This window comes from Mesocricetus auratus, unplaced genomic scaffold, assembly GCF_017639785.1.
Source record: "Mesocricetus auratus isolate SY011 unplaced genomic scaffold, BCM_Maur_2.0 Super-Scaffold_100676, whole genome shotgun sequence".
Classification (NCBI taxonomy): domain Eukaryota; kingdom Metazoa; phylum Chordata; class Mammalia; order Rodentia; family Cricetidae; genus Mesocricetus; species Mesocricetus auratus.
This window is the reverse complement of record NW_024429266.1, coordinates 65,102,564-65,128,049: the sequence shown is the minus strand read 5'-3', so window position 1 is coordinate 65,128,049 and position 25,486 is coordinate 65,102,564. Positions and strand designations below refer to the sequence as shown.

General features: G+C 37.8%; 1 protein-coding gene across 2 annotated transcripts in view; it reads right to left on the bottom strand.

Annotated features, from left to right (window-relative positions):
• Dpp10 (dipeptidyl peptidase like 10) overlaps nucleotides 1–25,486 on the bottom strand; it is a 1,552,828-nt gene that overhangs the window by 579,847 nt on the left and 947,495 nt on the right. For both annotated transcript variants that reach the window (XM_005079885.4, XM_005079884.4), the window contains exon 3: nucleotides 8,511–8,606. In XM_005079885.4, coding sequence (XP_005079942.1) covers nucleotides 8,511–8,606 — 96 coding nt within the window. The remainder of the gene's footprint in view (nucleotides 1–8,510; nucleotides 8,607–25,486) is intronic.

The window sequence follows — 25,486 nt, the reverse complement described above, 5'->3', positions numbered from 1 at the left end:
GTTACTGCACCAACAAAGGGGAGACCTGGCATGCTTGTGCTGGATCACACAGGACTTTAGGGACATGATTTACTTCACTGAAAAACCTTTCCGTGTCAACAGATTCTAAATCAGGCACACAGATACAAATCAGCAAATTCTCTGTCTAAACATTCCCATGCCATCCTGTTTAAGCAAGCTGACTTTATTTCTTTAATTATCAAAATACAATGTTCTATTTCAAGAATCACAAGGAAGGGAACATGAAGCTCTTTTGAGGCTGAGTTTACATTTCCAGTTCCCCTTAAATTCTTCCAACATTTCTCCTCTAAATCATGCAAATACATATTCTCTTCCTGTATGCTTTTAAAAAATGTGAACAGTGTGTTTTATGAGGAAATTCTTTCTTATTCTCTCTTTGTGTTTAGTATAAACATTGTTATTTTAAGATAAACTAGATTCGTTAAAATATTCACTTTAAGATAACTATTTAGATTTGAATTTCAAACAAAAGTTTGACTCTCTGCAGCTAATGTGGAAGATGACTTGGGTCTGAGATTTTGTAGCAGACGATTATATTTGTCATGTCAAGCAGTTTTAGCTAAAATTTAGCAAATAATAAAGCAATAAAGTGCTTCTGGCCATTGGAAAAGTATAAGTATGGTAAGTAGTGCACTCTTGCCAGCCCCTTTGCTAGTTTTGCTAATAACTTGTCTGCTGTCCTTAGTGAAGTACTTTGCCACAAATTACTCTAAGGTGAAAAGTAAGTCATGAGAACATTTTGCCAGATCCCTAGCCTGACTTTCAACTTTCTGAGCTGGAATTCAGCAACTGAGGATGGCATCATTCCGTAATTCTCCAAGGATGTTGGAGAAGGCAGCGCATATTTGAGTCAGAGATTGGAAGAGGGCATTGAGTCTCCCTGGAACTGGAGTTGCAAGCAATTACAAGCTGTCTGATGTGGGTGCTTCAAGAACATGAGGCACTTTTTACTACTGAGTCAACTCTTCAGTCTTGAAGCTTTATTTCTGATACCCTCTTTTATACCTCTGAGAGGATCAATGGCCCTCATAAAAATACTTCACTTTCTGTCCCTCTTTCAAAATTTTTATTACACATATTTGTCTATTTGTGGGTACTTGCATGCCATACATGTGTGGGGATCAGGGGACAAGCTATAGGAGTCAGATCTCTTCTTCCATCATGTGTGTCTTAGGGATTGAACTCAGGTTTGGTGGCAAGTATCTTTACTTGTTAGTCCTTGGCTCTTATTTTTATACTTATCTCTGTTTTTTAAGAATAAACACGTCTCATATAGAAGAACAAAATTATAATTTTTTTTGGTTTTTACGAGACAGGGTTTCTCTGTATTGTTTTGGGGGCTGTCGTCGGTCCAGCCTGGCCTCGAAATCACAGAGATCCGCCTGCCTCTGCCTCCCGAGTGCTGGGCTTAAAGGCGTGCGCCACCACCGCCCGGCCAAAATTATTCTTTGACTAGGAAAATCCACTTACATTAGCGTTTGAATTCTAGTAACTTCATTTTTGTTAAAATGTAATGGCATAGTTATTGAAAATGTGGTCAGTATGGACTAAATAAATAAATAAAAGCAGCAACTCATAGTCATGGCATCAGAATTGGATTTAATATGTACCGCATTCTGTTCTGATATTTGCATGACTAGATATGTGTGGGGACAACAGACCTTAGCCGGAGACCCACTTCCCCATCAGCCTGGGAGCAGGCACCTGTAAGACAATGTTTACTAAAAACATGTTTACTAAAAGTATGTTTACTGAAAACAATCCGTTGTCCATAAGAAATGTTTACCAGAGCAATAAGTTCCTGAAAAGGGCTCGCCCACAGGACTGCCCTGAGATTGACCTTTCCAAAGACTAACCACCTCTTTCTGACCCACCCAACACAGTCTCTGGTGTCAGAGCAGAACCAGCCAGGGGTAAGAAGGGAGTAGAATCTTTTCTTGAGGGAAGCCTTTCTTGGGAAGTTTTCCTGAGCCTTCTCTGGGCCTGCTTAAAGTTTTCTTTGCACCGCAGACTGGTCTCTTGTGTCATCAATCCCGACACCCTCCACACATTCTCTGGTACAGGCTGTGTAGCAGGCATGGAAAATATGTGCGTGTATGGAATAAAATTGTGAAGAGTGTGCACATAATTGTGTACAGTGGAATTTTCATGCAATACTTTATTGCAAGCTTCTTCTAAGGCTCTTGATTTTTCAAATGATTATTTTTAACTGTCTAACACTCAGTAAAATTACTTAGCCCTATGTTTAAGTTTCTGTGTGTAAATCTATGTATATTTTTGTCTTTATAAATTACTGCATAAAATTCATGTCATCTTCAAAGACATCAAGATGTAAACTCACCTCTGCCCTATGTTAATGTCAGCATGATTGATGATTATAAAAATTACAGCTTTGTGGATTTGGAAGTGGAAATGGGGTGGATATGGTATTAAGTCTTTGTATACCTGTGTTAAATTTTTGGAGAATAGATTAAGTATTGTAAAAATGCTTGAAATTAAACCTATGAATAAAAATGAAAGAATGATTCAGAAGACAAAAGCAGAGATCAAAGATGACAATTTAACTGAGTACTAAGTGAGGTTACAAGGAGGACAGTAATGTTCACTAAAGTCTGAACCTGGTAAAGTCATTCAACACAAACAGTGGCAATGTAAATGTATTTGCTTGCTCTTCCTAGTGCTGATATCTCTAATCATAGCAAATAATATTGGTGCTACTTGGATTAATATTCTTCATTTTTCATAAAAGTAATAACCATGACTTTGTCATCCTAGGAGAGAAGCTGAAAAGGAGACTTATAAAGAAATATCAGATCTCCAGAATATCTCTAGAGACAGAACTGAATGTCCCTCCCATTTAAAGATATGTGAGGCTATAGCCCTTCCATGTACAAGTATTTCTGTATCAGATAAACTGGGCAAGGGGATTAAGCATGCAATTCCAGTACCTGAGAGGCTAAGACAGGAAATTTACCGTGAGCTTAAAGCCAATCTTGCTATAGAGTACATTAAACCTGGAGTGTGTGTGTGTATGTGTGTGTGTGTGTTTGTGTGTGTTGTATGTGTGTGTGCATGTGTGTGTGTGTGTGCATGTGTGTGTGTTAAGGAGGAGTGTTCTACTTTCTTCTGTTGTGTTAAACACATGTTGGAAAGCAACTTAGGAGAGGAAAGAGTTTATTTGGCTTACACTTCCAGGTCAGAGAGATATCAGGACAGAAGCTCAAGACAGGAATCCAAATAAAAAGGCTGATTGCTTTTCTTTGGAGCATTTCTTCTCTCCAGAAAACTCATGCATAGCGTAACCCAAAGAGAATGCTGCTTGGTAACCTGCTCACAAGTACTTAGCTAGGTTGTCCAGTCCAGGACAACCTCTGAGGAATGTTGCCACCCACCGTGGGCTGTACCCTCCAACATGAATTAACATTCAATACAATCCACAGACATGCTCACAAGTCAGTCTTCTCTGGTAGACCTCTCAGTTGAGACATCTTTTCTAAGGTGAATCTAAGGTGTGTCAAGTTCACAGCTAAACTAACTAGGACAGAGATGCTCCTTATGACTGACAGAGCAGTAGCTGTCATGGACATCCGATATTAATGTAGTGTGCAACTTAGACTAGCAGATAATGGAAAAGGTTTCAGATAGTAAAAAGAATGTGGGTGAGGGCCCAGACACCAGGGTTCTTGGAGCATCTGAGCAGATGCAGTCATTTAGGTCACTGGCATGTGATGTGAAAAGTGCCATAGCAGTTACTGGCTGGGACTCAGACATTTGTATGACAGCAGACTGCTGGGAGATTGGGGGTCCATGAAACTGTAAGAGAAGAGGATAAGTTTTCTTTATTATTGATTTCAAAAATGATGTGCACAGATGTATTTATTGAAGAAAACAGAGAACAAAATAAGAGAAACAAAGGCAATGTACACACGTCACTGTCATGTAACAGTGTAGGCTCCTAAACTATGCTTGGTGTGGAAATCCCTATGGCATGTGAAAATTCATTAAAGCAAAGTGTCATCTCAGACTTTGAAATGTCAGTTGGGCTGCTTAACTGATAAGAACTTCAATGACTGTGAAGAGGCTGGAGTGTCCAGGTTCAGGAGTCTAATTACTTGGGTTGTCTTTTAATTAGCTTGGGTTATCTTTAACCTTTATTTATATTATGTCCTGTTAGTAGACATAATAAATAAAGTCTTTTGACTTTAACAAGCCCTAGCTGCCACCAATCAAAAGGCTAAGAATATATATATATATCTGAGGCTCCCAGGTCAGAGTCCCCCTGGTTTTGATATAACCTGTCCTTTTACTATCTCCACGAATGGATTTTAAAAGAATCTCCTTATGTTTATAACTTTATTTGTTCTCTTACTACACAAATTTAATCAAACTGTTACCACATTTGATTGCAGAATTTGGGGTAATCTAAATTGGTCTTTCCAGATCGTGTTTGGTCATGCTTGGGCCCAGAATAAATTCTCATATTCCTGGAAATGGGAGATCCATTTTTACATTGACACTGTTGTTTGATTTCTATAATAAATACATCAAAACACATGTCAATTTTACTGACTGCATGTATACATAGATTACCTGGTGAATTTGGGACACCATTATAATATTCAAGAATGGATTGAAAGCACTGTAAAGTGAACTTGTCATTGATAAGGCTAGTCTATATGCTAGAGATGTGTTTGAAATATGCTGTGCCACGATGAATACCTGCATAGCATCAAGCCAGTCAACATTTAACCCCAGATGTATAAGGAGCTTGCAAAGCTGAAGCCCCAATCCTAGCTGAGTAGTTGGTAACAGCTGATGGCTGCTGGGCTGAGAAAGTCAGATTTCTGTGAGGGTATGGCCCTTGCTAAATCAACAACACTCCAGTAGATGACTCCATGCCCATGAACATATCGGCAGCCATAACTGAATTCAGTGGGTTATAGGCAACAACCACAAAAAGGCCACAAAGTTGGGGGTTTCAGAGCTCAGTGGGAGGATCTGGAAGTAGGAAGGGGGAAAGAGGGGTGAATTTTGTCAAATATGTTGGATACATGTATGAAATTTTCAAAGAATAAGCTTAGTATATTACAAAATTAAAATAAGACAGGCTTGGGCTTTATTTTGTCCCCATATTTAAAAAAGGTTCTAGATTCCAGATGAATTTACTGTCATATACTCTTGTTACATAGCATCATCTATCATAGTGCTGCACAGAGAAAGCATTCAGTATTACATCCTTCACTGGTGTCCAAATTGATCACCAAATAAGTGTGCAGAAATTAACAATTTGAAAAGCAGATGGATTACTAGGATTCAAGGTGATGTAAGTAGGAAGATGTTATAAATATGGAGATCTCAAGGACAAAAGAAACTTTGGACAAGTCAGTTGTTTAGTTAACCATGAACCAGAACCCGTCCAAGGCTGCAGTGATATCCTCAGATACATCATTGGAGAACCAGCATATATAATGACAATGCACATGCCAGGGCAAACCAGGCAGTCCTCCTTCTCTTGACCGATAATGCATTAAGCGCTCATAGGATGACCTCCAAGAATTAAACGAAGCTTCAAAATGAGCTGAGCTTGAATTCATCAGGTGACTTTTATGTTAAGAAAACCATAAAGGTAAAGAGAAATTCCATCTTTCACTTTTAGATATAATTGCTCATAAGGAGTTCAAGGTTATTCCCTCTGTGAAGGTGGTTCCCATTCAACTCTTTTGGGTATGTGTGGAATATATAAATACCATTAGTATCTAGTGACTGCTAACAAGGAGAGTGAGTTTGAACCAAGCACAGATCCACCCACAGTTACTACCCTGTTAAGACTGAATCTGTCAGGGAACTGAGCTGTGAGGCAGGTAAGTGGTCAAGGGGCATAATCAATATTCACGCTATAAATGCATGGAACTTTCAAAGAAAACTATTGTTTTAAAGAAATAAAAGTATTCTAAAGAGATATTGTGCCCTCCCCCCTCATTGGACTATCAGGTCCATTTAAAACAATGAACCCGAAAGTACTTGGATTTTCCTCATGGACTTCATGAAAGGAGAAGGAAAAGGCTGAAGTGTGATGCCACAGAGGAGAAACTTGTCTCAAAGGAAATAGATTCCACAAAGTTCTTACAGTCTTGTAGGAGACACTGGAACTTAGACAATGATGAAACAACAATGAACAAGACTACACCCTGACCAGGACCTTTAGCTACAGATAGATTTATTTCTGTCTTCTTAAGCCTAGTCCTCATGTGAGGAGCTGAAAGATGGACTGGGGAAGGAGCACACTTCCAGATTTCTTTGTTCTTCCCATTGTGACCACATTGAATAGTTTTTTTTCTTTTTGTTATTACTAGTTTGTTTGATCAGATTATTAAGGCTGATTAGCTGAACCTGGCTTACCGGGAAATGTCAGGGCCCAGGCTCTGATCATAATAACTCCAGGAACACTACCACTCTGAAAACAACCACTGTTTACAAGCTACAGATAATACAGCAACACCTTCAGTGGTATTTATTCAGGGTGCCTGCTCTCACAATCTAGATTATATGTATTCCAATTTCGGGGGTTACTTTGTTATCAAATTCTTTTATAGACACAATTTCTTTTTTCTTTTCCCTTTATTTTTTTTCCAGACAGGATTTCTCTACATAGCTTCAGGCTGGCCTCAAACTGACAGAGATCAGCTTGCTTCTGCCTCCCTAGGGCTGAAAGGCCAGCACCATCACCACCTGGCTTAGACACTATTTCTTTAGTTGATTAGAATGTCATAGCTGTGGTTTAGCCCTGCAGAGCTGCCAACATGTACCATCTCAAGATCAAGTTCATCAAGGATGGTTAAGGAAACTGCAAAAAGAAAAAGAAAACCAAAAGCTGAATTTTCAACCTTGAGCAGTATAAAGGCAAAATTTGTGTCCTAGATACTGAATGTATTTTCACCTACCATGCAGATCTTTGCTGGGCAGTCTGTTTTCCTGAAGTGTTATGATGTCAATTGCACACTAAGTTAGAATGCATGTTTGAATAGAACAAGCCCGTCTGAGAAGGGGATTAAAAGATATGATTTTATTTTCTTCCATTCTAAAGTATGACTACAGTAATGTCTACAGTTTGGTTCAAAATCATGATTAACAGAAATGAGGATGAGTCATCACTTCAAATTTAATCATTTGCAAAGATAGGAATGTTTAAAGAATAGAATTCTCAAATCATCATCTCTTTTATCAGCTCCTTTGATGAAAACGTGTGTTTACAATTATATGGATAATTTACAAAACTATAACCACACCCTGGGAATAATGATTAGTGGGACAGTCATGTAGCAGGTCAGTCCCTGATAATAGCATATTTTACAAGCCATCTTTAACAATATACTCATTTATGATAAAACTATACAATATAAATAACCAAAAGGCAAAATTCTTTAGGTAGTTCATCTGATATTCATGAATAGTTACAACGGAAAATGTAAAAATATTTTAAGAAAATCCTGGCATTGTAGTCTGCACCTGTAATACAAACACCAGGGCACATCATCATATTCCAACCAGTATTAACTGACATATGTTCAGGAAAAAAATGACAGTAGGTATCAAATAAAGGCATTCTTTCATTTAGAAGATATATCTATGTTTTGGTTTCTTTCCAGGAATTATCTTGAGGTCAGATAAATAAGTTTGATTTGACCTTTGTCCTCATGAGTTCAGAAATATCCTTCTAATAGTGTCTAGTAATTAATGGTTAATTTCTTATTTTTAAGATTTTATTATAAAGAACTTGCAAGAAAAACATCATATCATATAGCAAAATTAACCAAATACAAGATCTATACATCCCAATGAAAATATTTCTACACGTTTAAAACAGCCATTCTGAAAATTTGTTAGACAGTTTGAGAAGAAATAGATCATTAATAAAATTATCTTTATCTGATAAAAAGGAAAAATTCGGGTCTATCATACAAACGATTTCTGGTGAAAATAAATGAAGTATTACATCTAATATTTGATATGATTTGCACAATCAGACAAATTAGATACACATGCACACACACACACACATAAAGAAGACTTGCAACTATCCACACAAATACATTTTTTCTGATTAGTTTAGCTAATAATGCCTCTCATTAGCATTCATTAAGACAAACAAATGTCCAAGTTAACACACATAGTGGTTTTGTTTATTTTCTCATTTAATACCAAAGTTTGATTGAAGAAAAGGTGAAGCAGTTTCATTTCTGGGGCAAATAAAAAGACAAAGAATAGAAGATACACCACAGTTAATTTTAGATGTAGAAGACAGCTGTAGCTATAGTGATGCTTTGTTGAGAAACTGGTTCTCTCTAATGAGCCTAAGTTCTCAGCTGGTTTATTAACACACTTGTGAATCTCAAAGAATTACAGCAGTACATTCACTTCAAGCATCATTTTATTTTCATTTTAAAAGAAAATTCAAAACTAACAAAATACAGGAAAAGTTTTACACCTACCATTGATCCACCGAGTTTCTGGATTATGAAGTCCAAATCCTTTCCCCAAAAGCTCCTCTAGTGACAATCTTGTTTCTGAAGAATTTGTTAGCTCATCTGAAAAGAAAAGAAATTCAAAGTCAGGAAATTTTTAGTGTTGTTTTTCTTACAAGAATGAGATGTAAGGTTTAAAATATTTTGCTTCAAAATATGTATTAACTAGCCATCATTCTGAAATGAGAATTTGAAACAGATTTTGACACTAAAAGATTGTTTCTTGACTGTTTTGTTTTGCTAGAAAGGGTCTTATGAAATTGACATTGGCCTTGGATTCCTGATCATGTTGCCTCCACCTCCCAGGTGCTAACTTGCTAGGAGTATACTACCATACCTGCCCACAAATTTTAAGTAAATCATAGAGCTTTAATATGAAATTGTTTTCGTTTGACATCAACTTAATAGATCTATCCCAAGATGTGCATTGGCACACAGAATACAAAAATATACAATAACAACTGTTTTGCACTGTTCAACAAGACCCAACTTTGCATCTTTAATCATAAGACATTCCTCACTTTTTCACACTATTAAACTGTAAACTTGGGTTTTTTGTACAAAGCTAAATATGAAAGAGGTGGGGGAACTTCACAGGTAAGAGAGAACTTTCCAGTCCAATGCAATTCAAATAAATGGAATGAATACAAAATTCTAACACACATAGCAAATGCTAAGTGAATCATATTCTTGAATGCCAAGTTCAAAGAGTAAAAAAGCTAGAAAGAAATCAAGTATTGCACATTAACCCTTGGAAAATCAAGCATGACTCGATTTTCTTTCTACTTTTAGAAACCAGGAAATGGAAATGTAAGGTTTGAATTTCAAAGATGTGTTTGTAACACATTCACATTCACAAGGCTATAGGAAGCAATTTGTCACTTTCTTGCAAAATAGTAGCATTGGTTATTTGTGAATGAGTGGATTCTTCTTGGTGACCTTTTAGCAATGACCTTCCCCCTGGCTGAAAACAAAATGTCAGAGATATATACTAATCTCACTCTTTTATCTTTTTAAAGTTCAGCATTTACTGTACCAAGAGCTTACCCTGGCTTCTCTGCAGCATGGAGCACAGTCACTCATTTAAAACACAATCCCCAGGGGAGTCCTTGCCCTCTTCAAAGAGCAGATGGAAGGTGGGGCTGGGGGGGGGAGTGATGGGAGTGGGAGGAGAGGAGGTAGGGGGAACTGGGATTGAAATGTAAAAAATAAATTAATAAATTAAAAATGAATTCCTACTTTAGGACCAGACATGATAATATGCAAATGTGAAAAGAATGTGGTAGGCAAAGACTTACATTGGATTCTTTACCAAGGAGTCAGAAAGGTCAAAATTTGAACTTTCTTGGAGTTAGAGAGAGAGAGCTCAGCAGTTAAGGACACTTAATTGATTTTCCAGAGGGCCCAAAGTTGGTTCTTAGCACCCTTACTGGAAAGCCTAAGATTTCCTGTAATTCTGATGCCCTCTCCTTGCCTCTATGAGCACTTACGCACATGTGATATGCACTCATAAACACCTATGAATAAAAATAACTCTAAATACAAAGTTTCATATAACACCAGTTCCTGGGAGCAGGCAAACTGTGCATTCAGAGGGGCTTACGTTTACAAAACAAACCATGTGGAAGAAGGGAAGTAAGGATGCAGGATGCTGAGGCATTTCAGAGACCTACAGCTTATCTTGCCAAGGGGGCCACAGAAAGCCCCAGCAACAGAATGATCACAATTGCCTACAAGAATTCAAAAACTTTAGATATTCTGAAAGTCAAGTTGGAGGTTTCTAAAAAATCTACCACACTTTGTCTATTGCATCACTAGGAGTTTGAGCCCAGGGACTCTCAAATCACAGGCAAGTGTGCCCTACATCTGAGCAAGATTTACATACTTTGCTTACTGTACCTTTTAGGATGATGAATATATACCCATGAATATGCACATGTATACACATGTGTGTGAAGATATTTATGCATGTACTTGACCTTTCAAGGAAATAATATCACAAAAAACAAGCTTATGTATAAAATCACTATTAAAATATTCAAAACATCTTTTGGATATATGCCTAAGAGTGGAATTGCTGGGTCTTGTGGTGGATTGATTCCCATTTTCCTGAGGAATCTCCATACTGATTTCCAAAGTGGCTGTATGAGTTGGCACTCTCACTAGCAGTGGAGGAGTGTTCCCCTCTCTCCACATCCTCTCCAGCATAAATTGTCTTCTGTGTTTTTGATTTTAACCATTCTGACAGGAGTAAGATGGTATCTCAAAGTTGTTTTGATTGCATTTCCCTGATGGCTAAAGCTAAGGATGTTGAGCACTTTCTTAAGTGTCTCTTGGCCATTTTAGCCTCCTCTATTGAGAATTCTCTATTTAGTTCTGCAGCCCACTTTTTAATGGGATCCTTTGGTGTTTTGGAGATTTGCGTCTTGAGTTCTTTGTAAATTTTGGAGATTAGCCCTCTGTCAGATGTGGGGTTAGTGAATATCTTTTCCCATTCTGTGGACTGCCTTTTTGTCTTGTTGACTCTGTCCTTTGCCTTACAGAAGCTTTTTAGTTTCAGGAGGTCCCATTTGTTAGTTGTCGATCTCAGTGTCTGTGCCACTGGTGTTATGTTCAGGAAGTGGTTTCCTATACCAACTCGTTGAAGAGTATCTCCCACTTTCTCAGAGTTTCAGTGTGGTTGGATTTATGTTGAGATCTTTGATCCATTAGGACTTCCACTGACAGAGACTGGGAAACAGGAAAGACCATGAGCGATATGCATGGTACCCAAGAGACGAGGAATGAGGCAAGATCTTCTGAACAGATGGGGAACACGGTGAGGGATAGGGTCGAGTGGGAGCTGGGAAGAAGCAAGGGGGAGAAAGGAAGAGACAGTAGGTCATAGGGGAACAGGAAGGTTGAGTGGGGGGGGGGTAGAAAGGGGGAATAGGGAATCATAGGTTAGAAGACAGATCAGGCACAGAGTGACCTCGAGTGATCTAAAGGGATAACACCAATTGGCAAGATAAGCAATAATGGAGGGACCACCTCGAATGCCCATTCCTGATAATGAACTTGATGTCTATAACCATCCGGGAGCCTTCATTCAGTGATTAATGGAAGCAGAGGCAAACACACAATTAATCACTGAACTGAACCCAAGCAACTCAGTGACAAGGAGGAGTGATGAGCAAATTGGCAAAGAATGGGCTGGCAAAACCAGCAGAGACAGCTGATCTGAACAGGGGAGAGCTCTTGGACCCCAGACCGACAGCTGGGAGGCCAGCATGGGACTGATCCAGACCCCCTGAATGTGAGAGTCAGTGAGGAGGCCTGGGCAACCTATGGGGCCCTGGGCAGTGGAACAGTGTTTATCCCTAGCATACAGACATTGTGTGTCCATAACACAGAGAGGGATGCTCTCTCAGCTTGGACTCTTAGGGGAGTGCCTGGACCCTGCCCTGAGTGAAATGACAGACTCTAGATATCCCCTATGTTGAAGGAAATGGCGATAGGGTGGGAGGCTGGGGGGGGATGGTAGGGGGATGTAGGTGGAGGGGGAGGGAGAGGGAATGGGATTGAAATGTAAAACAAGTTATTTAAAATTAAACTAATAATAAAAAATTCAGTAAAAAATATTCAAAACAATCATCTCTAATTTCCCAGTATTTCCTTGCTTTTTAAAATATATTGATATTTCTTTTTTTCGTTGTAAGTGTGCACATGTGCTCAGGTGTCCACAGGGGCCAGAAGAGGATATATGGTCCCTTGTAGATAGAGTTGCAAATGGTTGCTGAGAGCTGCACTTGGTTCTTTTGAAAGATCAGCCAGAACTCTTGACAGCTGAGTCATCCATCAAGCCCCTTCAAACACATATTTTTGCATTACAAAACATGTCATACTGGACCCCTCCCCCCTCTCTGCTAGGAATCATTATCTCTCTTTGTCTACACACACACACACACACACATACACACACACACACGGCTTAAGAAAACCTTTTAAGGTTTTAGGTATTGATGATGATAGGGACAACTTACCACTCATATTTTCTTATATTTGGAATATTCCATTTTTCATTTCTGATGTAGTTTATGTTCCCATTGTATTTACTGCTAATAGCCTGATGTTACTGAGAACAGAATTCCCCCATGACAAGTGGCTATTATAGATAAGATTCATATATACCATATCACAAATAGTCAGAAATTCATATATGTATGAAATTCCGGAGGATAAAGAGAAATTATTGACAAATATTAATGATAATTGAATCTTTTACCTTTCTGAAATTCAGTAACATCATTTCTGAAGTTTTTCATATTCTCTCCTCACTAAAGTTTTAACAATCTGTTGTTTAATGTCTATCTTTTGTGTAACTGTAGGTTCATAAGCAATTCTAATGGAAAGCCATGATGTGCTGGAAGCCATCATCTTCCCTCCGTGGAAAACAGCATTTTGCTAAATAAGAGCAGAGAAAAGGCCTGAAATGGTGAGTTTCATTCCCTTTAATGACTTCACTGTGTGTATTCATTTAGTGTGTTTAGTTCTATGCCATTGGTGACAACACCCATACCAGCCAAGATACAGAAAAGTTATCAGCAGAAAAGTTATCAGAAGGGTCTCATGAACCCCTTACCTTCTTCCTCTCATTAGTTCCACCTACCCACTACCTTTGGCAACCAGTATTCTTCATAGATGATTATAATAAGCCCATTAGGTCAGTCTCAAAAAATCAAGTTCACAAGCCTTTCCTCATATATGGACCCTGATTTTACATAGCTACTTAGGGTCATGTGTGTATAAATATGAAATGGAATTATCCAAGGGAACAAATGTGAGGAAGAAGTGAGAGAAATAGAAGCCTAAGTGTCATAGGGAAAACATGTTCAAAATATTTTATGCAATTACATGGAACTTGGTACCATGTACAAAGAATATATGTCAAGTTAAAATAATAAAAATTTTTGAGTTAATGCTATTGTTAAAGGAACACAACAATAAAATGACTCCTAAGAATATTTTGCTACACCAATAGATCAATGTTAGACAAACTTCCTCTTGCAGTTAATGAGGACTAACCCAAAGATCTGCAATTGGAAAATGTGCAGAGAATGAGGACTATGGGAGCACTCTGCTTTAAATGGGTTGACTTCATTAAATGTTTCCCATCAGGAATCAGGGAGCTATGTGGAAGAAAAGGCAGAAATATTATAATTACTAGAGGTAATGGATTACACAACAGTACTACTGATGCATATAGAAGCTCACAGAGACTGCAACAGTATGCACAGACCTCCGCAAGTTTAAGCTAGAGAGTTGGAAGTGGGCATGGTTTGCAATCTGTAACCAAAAAGTTATCTTTATTTGATATCTTGAAAAGGAAAAATCAGTTCTCTACAGTGGAAGCCTCATTGGGCATAGAAATCACAGTCAAGGGTAGGCACAGTACCTAGCAGTAGACGGCTAGCACAAAACAAACTCAGTGGTATTTTTTGTAGACCTTTTGTCTCATATTGCCTTTTTTGTACATCTTTTTTTTTGCCTTACTGGGCTTTTGTACAATCTTTTAACAAAAAGAAATGCCTTACTAAGCTACTTTTACTTTCTTCATTTGTTCTTTTGTATAACATCAAGATCTTTCTCTGTTTCTAACAATACACATACATATACACTCATGTATGTACAAAGTGTAAAAGACGAACAGTCTTCTAAAAAGGAAACAGGAAACACGTATAAACTCACATAGAAACATAATTCCTCTTGAACTTAAGTTACCTCAAAAATGCTTAGTATTTCATTCATTTTAATGAACGTCTCAGTAGCTTAATTGCAAAGCTAATTTACAACAGAGAATCTTCAATGTCATTCAGGTACCTCAGTCACTCCAAGTGAACAATGTAAGATGGCCCAAAAGCCAGAATGTCGGTATTAGTGAGGAGGCCTAGGCAATCTATGGTGCCTTAGGTAGTAGATTTACCCCTGGCATACAAATGGACTTTGGGTGCCCATCCCACAATGAGGGATGCTCGCTCATTCAGGACTCTTGGGGAAGGGCCTAGGCCCTGCCCTGAATGAAATGACAGATTCTGGAGATCCCCCATGGAGGGCCTCACCCTCCTTGGGGATCTGAGTGGGGATTGGGTGGGGGCTGGGGGCCTGGTGGGGGTCAGGGATGGAGAGGTGGGAGAGGAAGCGGGGATTGACATGTGAGGCAAGCTTGTTTCTAATTTAAATTAAAAAAAAGAATAAAAAAAAGATGGCCTAAAAGCAAACTGGAATTAGATTGCATAACACTCTGTCATGCAAAGCTCCTCCTTCAATAACTTCAGTGGAGGACTTATATTACCCCACAATCATAAAAATCTTTGCTAAAATTGAATATTTATTTCTATGGGGATTTATCTTTCTTAGTAAATTTGTTTGAACATAATTTTCTTAAACTATTTAGTATTTAAATATAAGGGATCTGCTATAGCTAGATTAAAAACATTTCCTAAATGGTGAAAGAGTGATATATCTAGGGCAGTAGAGTTCAGAGGAGGAACTTTGGAGAAGTGACTGGATGATGAGGACTCTAACCTCACCCATAGATTCATTTAGTGCTGAGTTTACAACATGAGCTATCAAGAGTGATGGAAACTTAGCAGTAGGAACTAGTTGAAGAATATAGGTCTTCAGGGACTCCCTGTGGCACTGTATCCTGCCCCTAGATTCCCCTCTTACCTTCATATGCCTTTCATTTCACGCTTTTCCCTTTCCTCCCCACCCCTTTCCTACTCTTCCCCATCCCTTCCTCCTTTCATCTCCTCCATGCTTTTCTCCCTTCTCCCTCTTTTCCTACCCCCTTGCTCTGCTTTGCTTTCTTGTTCTCTCTGCCTACATCTTCGTCCATCTGCTCTTCCATCTTTCCTTTCATCCTCTTCTCTTGGATTCATTTGCTTTATAACAACATCCTCCAAAATGAAAACATATCATCCTTGAGGAGGGAAGGCTCCTTGATAGTTAGAAAGTTCCAAATTGAAGCATGGGATTCTTTTTTATTATTATTATTTAAAATTATTTTTAATTAGAAAAAAGCTTGCTTGACATGTCAATCCCAGCCCTCTCACCCTGCCCTCCTTTCTCACTCCCCACCTCCCCCCCAAACCTCCCACCCCATTCCCCCTCTGCTCCCCACGGAGGGTGAATCTCTCCATGGGGAATCTTCAAAGTCTGTCATTTCATCCCTGGCAGGACCTAGGCCATCCCCCATGTGAAGCACTGAACTGAACTCCTGGAAACCAGTTGCAGAGGGAGGAGCGATGAGCAAAGGATTCAAGACGTAGCTCATGAAAACCACAAAGGCAGCTGTCCTGAACAAGGGGGAGCTCTTGGACCCCAGACTGGCAACTGAGAGGCATCAGATTCTTAAGAGTGGATCTTTAAGACTTTGCAAGTCAACAACTCAAAGCAACACAGGAAGTTCTTGAAAATTAGAAGACTAACAATCTTCTTTCCTCCCTAAGGTTTTATAAGTAGTAGGGACCACTGGGAAGAGGAGAGCAGTCTATGAATCTGCCTACAAGTTGTTCATGGAATTCTGGGGTTGCAGCATTTCTTGAGTCATCACACATGCTGGGTTGGCTTTGTATATGCCACTGCCTTGTCAACCATGCTAATATAAGCAACCATTCACACTTCTATAAAACTAGTATATTTATGGATTTTCCATGTTGGACTTTGATAGAATCACATTGACTTACCTTAGTTCCATATCTGAGAGGAGTTCATGCCTTCCTAGGAAAAGTCATACATCCACATCACAGACATAAGGTGAGCAGCAACTCTGCACCCCTCATACTCTAACATGTCTTGTCTTCTTACAACAGGTGTCAGAAACACCATGAGTCTTCATTTATAAACCTCTAAACCTGTGAGAAAAATAAGTCTTTCCTTTTTAAAATGTGATTTTCTCAAGTATTTTGGCCCGGTGTTTGGATCATGATGATTCCAACTCACCCATGGGTTCATCTAGAGCTGGTTATATGTGAGCATTCAGGAAGCAATACATAGTTGAAGGGAGTAGATATTCAGAGACTCCCTCTGGGGCTATATCCTTTCCCTAACCTCCCCTCCTCTCCTTTTCCTCCCTCCCCATCTTCCACTTCCCATTCCTGTTCCTCTCTATCCCTTCATTCCTACATTATTCAATTTCTCTTTCCTGTCTCTCTACATCCTTCCCTTCTGGCTACTTATATTTTATCCTCCTGATGAAATATTTTTCCATCCCAGGAAGTTCTAAACTAAAAAAGTAGCCCACTTATATGTATGCACACCTGTGTTTATATATTCCAGCTAGTTTGAAAACCTATCACAGGGTAATCATTGCTATTAAAGTGATTAATATTTCCTAACCATGCAAGACTATGCTATGGTCATGAAAACCACAAAACTCCACAGAAATGGAGAATATAATAATAATAACAGTATTTACAGACCTATAAAAAGGACTCATAACTTTCAAATAGCTACAGGGTATAGAAGCAGCTAAATTGCTCCTTTTTGGAAATGTGAATTCAGTACTAGAACAAAAATTGAAAAATTCACTCCATGTTCTTTCTTAGGCTTTAGTCTGTTATTTAAGATCATAGACTGCTCTTGGTATTTCTGTTCTTCCTTCCACAAAGGAATTCAATCTTGCTCTTAAATGGACTTTTGAAATGAGTTGGCTGCATAATCTAAGAAGAGAAAAGTTACATCCTTCAGTATTGAACAGACAAAAAGCTAATTGATAGACTTTCAGTTCTGTGGTTTTCTTTACTGGAAATAATTTTGTTACTTTTATCTGGTTTATTCTTGATATCAGAGGTTCTGAAGTATTTCTTTTAATTTAAAAACTCATTTGAAATAATATCCTGTTAAAACATGAATAAAAGGAAAAATCTAATCAAGTTATTCAGTATTCTTCCCAAGGATAAAAAAGCCAGTCTGCTTCCTATTCATGGAATTGTCCCTCCAGCTGTCTTCCAGTTAGCTTGCAACTCCACTGTCTTCTGCTATAGTTTAGGCATTTGTGTTTCATTTGACTATCTTCATTCTCCTGGGTTAGTGTTGAACTAGGTTTGTACTCCTACAATGTACTTTCAATTGAAAACATTTCACAACTATGTTTTAATTTATTTATGGGGGTAGGGTGTAAGAAGATAAGACATATCACTCATATTGAAGTTAAATGACATTTCAGGACATCTCAGCAGAGTCAGTTCCCCTCTTCCATCATGTGAGTTCTAGAACTCAAACTTAGGCTGTCAGTCTTGGGGGAAAGTACCTTAACTACTGAGCTTTCTTGGCAGTCCTTAGGCAATTTTCTTACATGGCAAGGAAAAGCTCCCTGCTTCTCCCTCTTCAGAACTGGCTGAAAATGCAGAGCACACATCATAGCAGCCAAGTTTAAATTCCAGATTTTGAAAAAATATTTGATTGATGGGGAAAGTCCTTCTGCGTATATGTGCTTGTCTTATTGGTTGATTAAATAAAGCACTGTTGACCAATAGGGAAGCAAGATAGGTGGACTAAGAGTCGAGGAGGATTCTGGCAAAGAGAGGCACAGTCAGTCACAATGTAGGACACAGAGAAATAACATGTCCAGAAACTTCCTTCAGTAAGAGAAGGTCACATGAAAATACTCAGCTTAGCAATTATCGATTAAATATAACAGTCAATCTCTTTCTAAAGGGAAAAAAGGGAATATGATATAGTAATGAATACTTTGCATTGGAATGGGTTTTCATTTATTAATACAAATTTAAGGTCAATTTTGTGATATGTATATTTCTCCTCTTGTTTAAGTATTGTGTTTATACTGATTTTTTAAAAATTAGATGTATAATTAAGTACAGATTATAGATAGTTAACTATAATAGTCAAAACTTATAGTTAGGTTAGTTAGTTTTTCCTAGATATACAGAGATATATTTGAGATAGATAGATAGATAGATAGTCTTCACACCTTTCAAAGACCCTCAGAAAATGGCATTTAAATGTTTTATGGTTTTTCTTTACAATGAGAAATATCTGCTTCTGGCAGTACTTATTATGACTGAAAGGATGATGGACATTGAAGAAATTCATTATGGAGTTTGCTTTCAACATGGAAAGACTACCCAGGAAAGTGACTGGGAAACTTGGACAATCCTACAGGGTTCCTGCTTCATGGAAGTGTCTGCCAGACATTCTGCAGGCAGGACACAGAAACATGACTGATAAACTGCCACTGCAGGGAGACAGTTTAAAATTTCCTGCTTTGCTGTAATGGGCGTTACAGGGGAAATTTGGGTGACTGTCCAGGTAGCAAGATGTCTCTGTCAATTCTCCTGTTTATATATTATCTTTCTGTGGTCTTTGATGAAGTTGAAGACAGATAGTTATAGTTTTCCTTACTTATAAAAGATAAGCCACACATAAGACTTTAGACTCACACGGATGAGATAGATAATAAAATACTTTCTTTAAATCTTACTAAATATTAATGGACTAAATATTGTAAGTATAATTCTTGCTTGATAACTCTTCTGTTACATATAATTTGACTATGCTAAAGTTAAAACCTTTCCTTTTGCTTAGACAGAAAAGACGAGATTATTGGGGAAGCCCTTCTGTGCATGTTATCTCATAGTTTGATAAATAAAGCAAGATAGGTGGGACTAGGAGTTGAGCAGGATTCTGGACGTGGAGAAGTAACATGTCTGGACACTTCCTGCGGTAAGAGAAGGCCGCATGGAAATACTCAGATTAGCAACTATGAGTTAAATACTTAAGTTAGAGCTAGCCAGTAAGGAACCAAGCAGGCCCTGGTGGGATAGAAACCTCTGTTTACAGGTGTGGGGACAGTGTACTACAGGAGTGAAGATGGAGAAGGATGACTAACACTAAAACAGTTTTTAAAATTCATTAGAAATTTATCTTCCTAAGATATATATATATATAGTGTAGTTACTCCATAACAGGGTAGTAATGCTACAACTAGAGGTGATAGGAAGGAGGAGAGGAGGAAAAGCAGAGATTTAGCTGTTTTGGGTATAGTTTCATTTTGTTTCATTAGGCTTTTTCATTTCTTCTTCTTTTTTGTTGTTGTTGTTGCTTTTGCTTGCTTACTTACTTTCTTTTCTTTATTTTTTTTTGGAGGATACAACAGGGATTAGGGGCACATGGGGCTTTGAGAGGTGAACAGAATTGAGTTACATGATGTGAAACCCCCAAAGCTTCAATAAAGAATTTAAAAAAGGAAACTATATAGTTCACAGTGCATATTTAAGGAATAAGAGTGCACATTAACATAAAGGTGGCACACGCCTTTAGTCCTAGAACTCAGAAAACAGGGATGGGTGATTCTCTGTGAGTTTGAGTACAACCTTGTCTACATAGGAAGTCCAGGCCAGGGCTACATAGTGAAACACTGTGTCAAAAATCGACAGATACACAAAGACTACATGTTGATGGAATGGAAGAAAAAAACTGACAGACATATGTCAGAATAAGTTTATAAATACTGTTTTATCATACCTGGCTTATTTTTTTGGTAAATGCAGACTCAAAAAGAGATCACTTGTCAGAGTGTCAGTAAATATTGTAATTTAAATATACATGGTACATTACAAAGAACTTTTAATTTTTCTATCCTAGAAATGTACAAAGTTATTTTATTGTTATATTGGGGAATTGTATTTGTTTCTTTCCTTTTTTGTAGCTAAAACATGCCTGTGTATTGTTTCAGATTTATTATCACTATCCATTGTGAAATCATGTTAAAAATAACCTCAAATGCACCAAAATATGTCAGTATCACATCAAAGAATGTAGCTCAACATTTCCCCTTGGGCTGATTCAACCAAGAGTGAGCCCAACTTGCATTCTCCATCCTCCCCATCCCCCACCTGGTGCTTCCAGTCCAGTTTGTGGGTTTCAGCCTATCTGTATCTGGGATCTGTTCCTATCACCTATGTCTCTCTAGCAGAAGGCTTTGCTCTGTGTTCACTGAACAACACAAAAAGTGGTGGGAAGGAATGAAGCATTTTATAGAAATCTTTAACAGAATTTTAAAAGGGATCAAGTTACTGACTCTGACTGACCCCAAGTGACCAAGAGAACAAATGCTACTGCAAACATAACTGTTATTAAACTGTAGCCCCATGTTGATTTCAACAGCTATGCCAGGTGTTTGTTATGTGAAGTTTCTTTCAACCATTTCACTTTTTTCATTATATGATAACCATAGCACACATTCACACACTACATATATGTTGCTCAGAGTTAGAGGCATGGAATACATAATCTAAGATTATAGCTACACAATAGCATAGATTGTAAAAGGTGACTAAACAGGAAATCCAAGGAAAGTAAGGTTGGTTGTTCCATAATTTTTCTAGAGGTAGGTTAGACAAACAGGCAGAATATGCAGCAGTTTTAAGATCAAGTCTTAAAAGACCTCAAGGTGTGTGTGTGTGTGTGTGTGTGTGTGTGTGTGTGTGTGTGTGTCTGTGCATGCACGCACATGCTCACTCACAGACACATGTTCACGCACAAACATATAGCATATGAAAGCAGAATGATGACCATAATAGAGGAGAAGAACCCTTGACATGTGAAGCATTCATGTTTCTAATTTAAATAAAAACATATATTGAGGAAAAAGTAGATTGCAGAATAAATCTATCATTTGTCTATTGAAGTATCATCTATAATTGTTATCCATCACTCACTTGTCATCTAACATTTATTACTATCATATATTCATCCATTATACATTTCTAGTGATTAAAAAATATTTTAGAGGTAAAGACTAAAGGTATGGGAAAACATATAAAAATGTACTGTGATATACAATTTTACATAATGTAGTTTATATTATAAATATATTTCATCAGGGGCATTTGGCCTTTCTATAAAATTATTACAGGTAAAATAAAAATTCACATTATAGTTTCTCAATTCAGCTTCTCAATTCTCTCTTTTCATTTGTCGCATTGGATTTCTCCACGATGTGTTTCCTTTTAGACATTAACCTTTATTTATTAAAACAAGTGGGGAGAAAGATAAAGCAGAGCTTGACTGTGTATTCACTTATTTTGTGGAATATATTGGTCCCTATCTTCCTTCAAGTGGGAGAATGAATTACAAACTATTTTGTAAAGCCTAACAAATATGGTCCATTCCCAAAGCCTGGGATGTTGCTACTACTTTTCTGTATTTGTTTTGCATGAATATGAACCATTAAGCTAGCATGTATATGGTTGCTTTTTTCTTATTGGTATGACAAAACACCCAACAAAAATAATTTAAGGAGTGGAGGACTTATTTGGCTTCACATTTTGAAGGTACAATCCATCATGTAGGGGAAGTCATGATTGCAAGGACATGACAAGGCTGCTCACACTGCACCCACAGTCAGCAAGCAAAAGGAGATGAAGGCTGGTAGTCAACTTATTTTCTTCTTTTTATTTAGTCTTGCCCCAGGGGCATGGAAAGCTGTTGCCCACATAATGGGTGAGTATTTCCACCTCAGTTCATCTGATCCAAGTACTCCTTCAAAGATGGACCCAGATACATATCCTCTCTGATTCTCCATCCTGTCAGGGCTGGTGATGGATCAATATTTAAGGTAAGGGGAAAGAAATGACTCCACAAGATTGTTCTTTCATGTTCAAACTCAAACACACACACACATACACACACACACACACACACACACACTTATACTTCTGCATATGAGAGAAAACATGAGGGATTTTTCTTCCTGAATATGGCTTGTTTCACTTAGCATAATGATCTCCCTTTTCATTTGTCTATCTGAAAATATCAGGAATTAATTTTTCCAATGTAAATTTCACAGCCACATAAAATTCTGTTGTGTATATAAACTTGCATACTTTCTTTATGTGTTTATCCACTGATGAATTTCTAGACTGTTTCCATTTCTTTGCGACTATGAAGAATAGTGATAATCATGTATGTGGGTGTCCCTGTGGTACACAGAATACACACAATAATAATAAATAAAAGTTACAAAATAGAAAACTTTCATAATTTATAACACTCAAAAAAGTACTGCAGAATATGAATAAATATTCTACTTCCTGTTAGTGGTGGATTGTTAGATAAAACCGTGCATGGCAGGGACTTAATACAGCATCTGGGATGTGGCAAGCTATAGTAAATGCTATGTGTCAAAACAGAATTTCTTCTGACATTTTGCAAAATTAAACACAACATTCTATAAACTATGTTTCCTGCTGTTACATCTTGGACAATACAAGAATATTAGAAAAAATGCAACAGCAAAACAAACATAAATTGTAACTTTTCTTACTCTACTTTTATTAGGAATCAGACATATGTCTATTTAGAATCAACAGTGGGATTTAGAGAAATGGTTCCTTCACTAAGAGCACCTGTTTCTCTTGCAGAGGAATCAGATTTCCTTCCTGGTTGCCATATTGGGTAACTCACAGCTACCTGTAACTCCAGCTCCAGAAGATCTGATGCCCTCTACTGACTGACCTCTGTGGGCAACTGCAAACACAAACATAGCATGCAATCATACAAAATATAAATAAGCTTTAAAAATAACAATTAGTTTACTCAAGGGAAACTGTTAGGCTGTTATTGTTTTCTCTTTGGCAGTCTAATCGTACTGAGCAATGTGACATTCTTGTGTGTTCATCTGTGCTGTTCCTGGAGAAGTAAACAAGCAAAGACATTCCATAATTCCTATCAACATAACATAATCTCCTTCTTTAATTCAACAAAATAAAACAAACAAATTGCATCTTGCTTGATGTTGATGTTTATGCGTGGGTCATGCAAATCTCAAAATCTGTAAAACATTATTTTCCCCTCATAAAAGCATAATGAGAGAGTTTAATTGCTGCTTTGACATTTTAAGACACTGGTCACACGCTTTAATGACACCTGTTAAATTATAGCTGCCAAGAAATTGTTTGCAGCCTAATCTAACATGACATTCTAACTAACTGTAAGCAGGAGCTATTATTGTAATGGCAAACAATTGTCATTGGGATGAGCCCACTTTGGATTTCTGCATAACAAAAACAAATCAAGTTCTTTATGTCATCAAATGCTATGCTTAGAAAAATAGATGTCTTTCTTTCCTTTTATCCAAATGGAAGCAAATGAGTGTATTTTTAATATTGGAGTGTCCCTACTACAGAGAATAATTTTACTGTAATGAAATATTTTAAATTAGCCAGGCAATGGTGGTGTACACCTTTAATCCCAGCACTCGGAGGCAGAGGCAGGTGGATCTCTGTGAGTTCGAGACCAGCCTGATCTACAAGAGCTAGTTGCAGGACAGTCTCCAAAGACACAGAGAAACCCTGTCTCAAAAAACCAATAAATGAATAAATAAATGAATAATTTAAATTGACATTTATGTAATTCTATAATGAATTTTAGTTATTTTTACTGACCCTTTCCCTTCTTTTTGCCCCACCCCCAGTAGCCTCCTTCTTCTCAATAAGGCCTCTTCTATTTCCATGTCTTCTTTTATGTGTGATCACTGAATTTACAACAGGGTGATTTACCACTGGTGAGCACCACTGAAGAAAATGATCCACATCCTCCAATTGTTAATTGCCTATAGTCCCTAAAGAAAGGTTGTCCTTGTGGGACCTTCTTCAATTCATGATAAATTGTTGAGGGGCCCAGTTTTACAAAAGTTCTTGTTGCAAGGGCCGAAGTTGCTTGCTTCTTTCTGGTTGTTGTCATAGTATGTAGACACAGGAAGCATTCTTCATTTCAGTGTCACACACAGCAAGACATGGTGTCAGGTCACATATTAAACATAACCTCAGGGAACACTAAGATGCATCACTATCACATTAAGGAATGAAAACACTGATGGGCTCTTGAATTATAATGACTAAGAATGAGTCTGTATTTGAATTCCAATTTTTATTTCATTGTATTCCCATTTCCCTATAGTTCATGACTACTGCCATGTCTGTAACCTGTCTGGGGTGTAGGTCTGTTTCTGTACCTATTGTTTCTCCCTAACAAAACACTTTGGTCACCATTTATCGAACATCACAGAAAACATGGCATGGGGAAAGAAACAATAGTTCTCTACAGAACTCTGAAACAGAGTTTACCAGGGAAAAAGTCATCCAACTGCCTCAGAATAGCATGCACGTTATCAGACTATATCTATAAGGCAGGCAACATTTATGGTGGATAGTTGTTTTAAGGTTTCATCATCTGTCGTGGTTATTTTCAATGAAATGTTACTACAACACACACACACACAGTATTGTATGTACATATGTGTATGCATGTATATAATATTCTTTAAGAATTTTCCACATGCATACAATGTACATTAGTCATATTCACCTCTCACTCCCCTCAGATCCAACCAACACCTCCTTCCCTCCCAATTTCATGTACTCACTTTTTTAATTCTTTTAGATTATATGGAGTCCCAATTTATAAACTCAGGGATCTTGACCCATCCCCTGGAGCACAATTGAACTATAAGGGGCTGTACCCATGAAAAAAAAAACCTAACTTTCCTTCCCACAGAGGCCATCAACTGTCAATACCTCCTCAGTTAGGAGGGGCATGTGGCCTCTCCTTTATCCATGCTGGAATGTTAGCTGACTTGATCTTCTGCATGTGTGTGTAAACAAGTACAGCGGCTGTGATTTCATTAGTACAAGAGTTCCAGCATGCCTAGAAGACATTATTTTGCTCTGGGCCTCCTTATTTTCTGGCCTTTACTAGCCTTCCATACATCCCCTTTTCTACAATGGCCCTTAGGGGCTGGTGGGCAGAGGAGTAAAATAGAGACCCCAATTGAGGCTGATCAAGCATCCAGAATTTATTCTCTGTACTTTGATCAATTGTAAGTTTCACTATGAATATCAAAGACACTTCTCAGATAAATCCTGAGAGTTTCACTAATC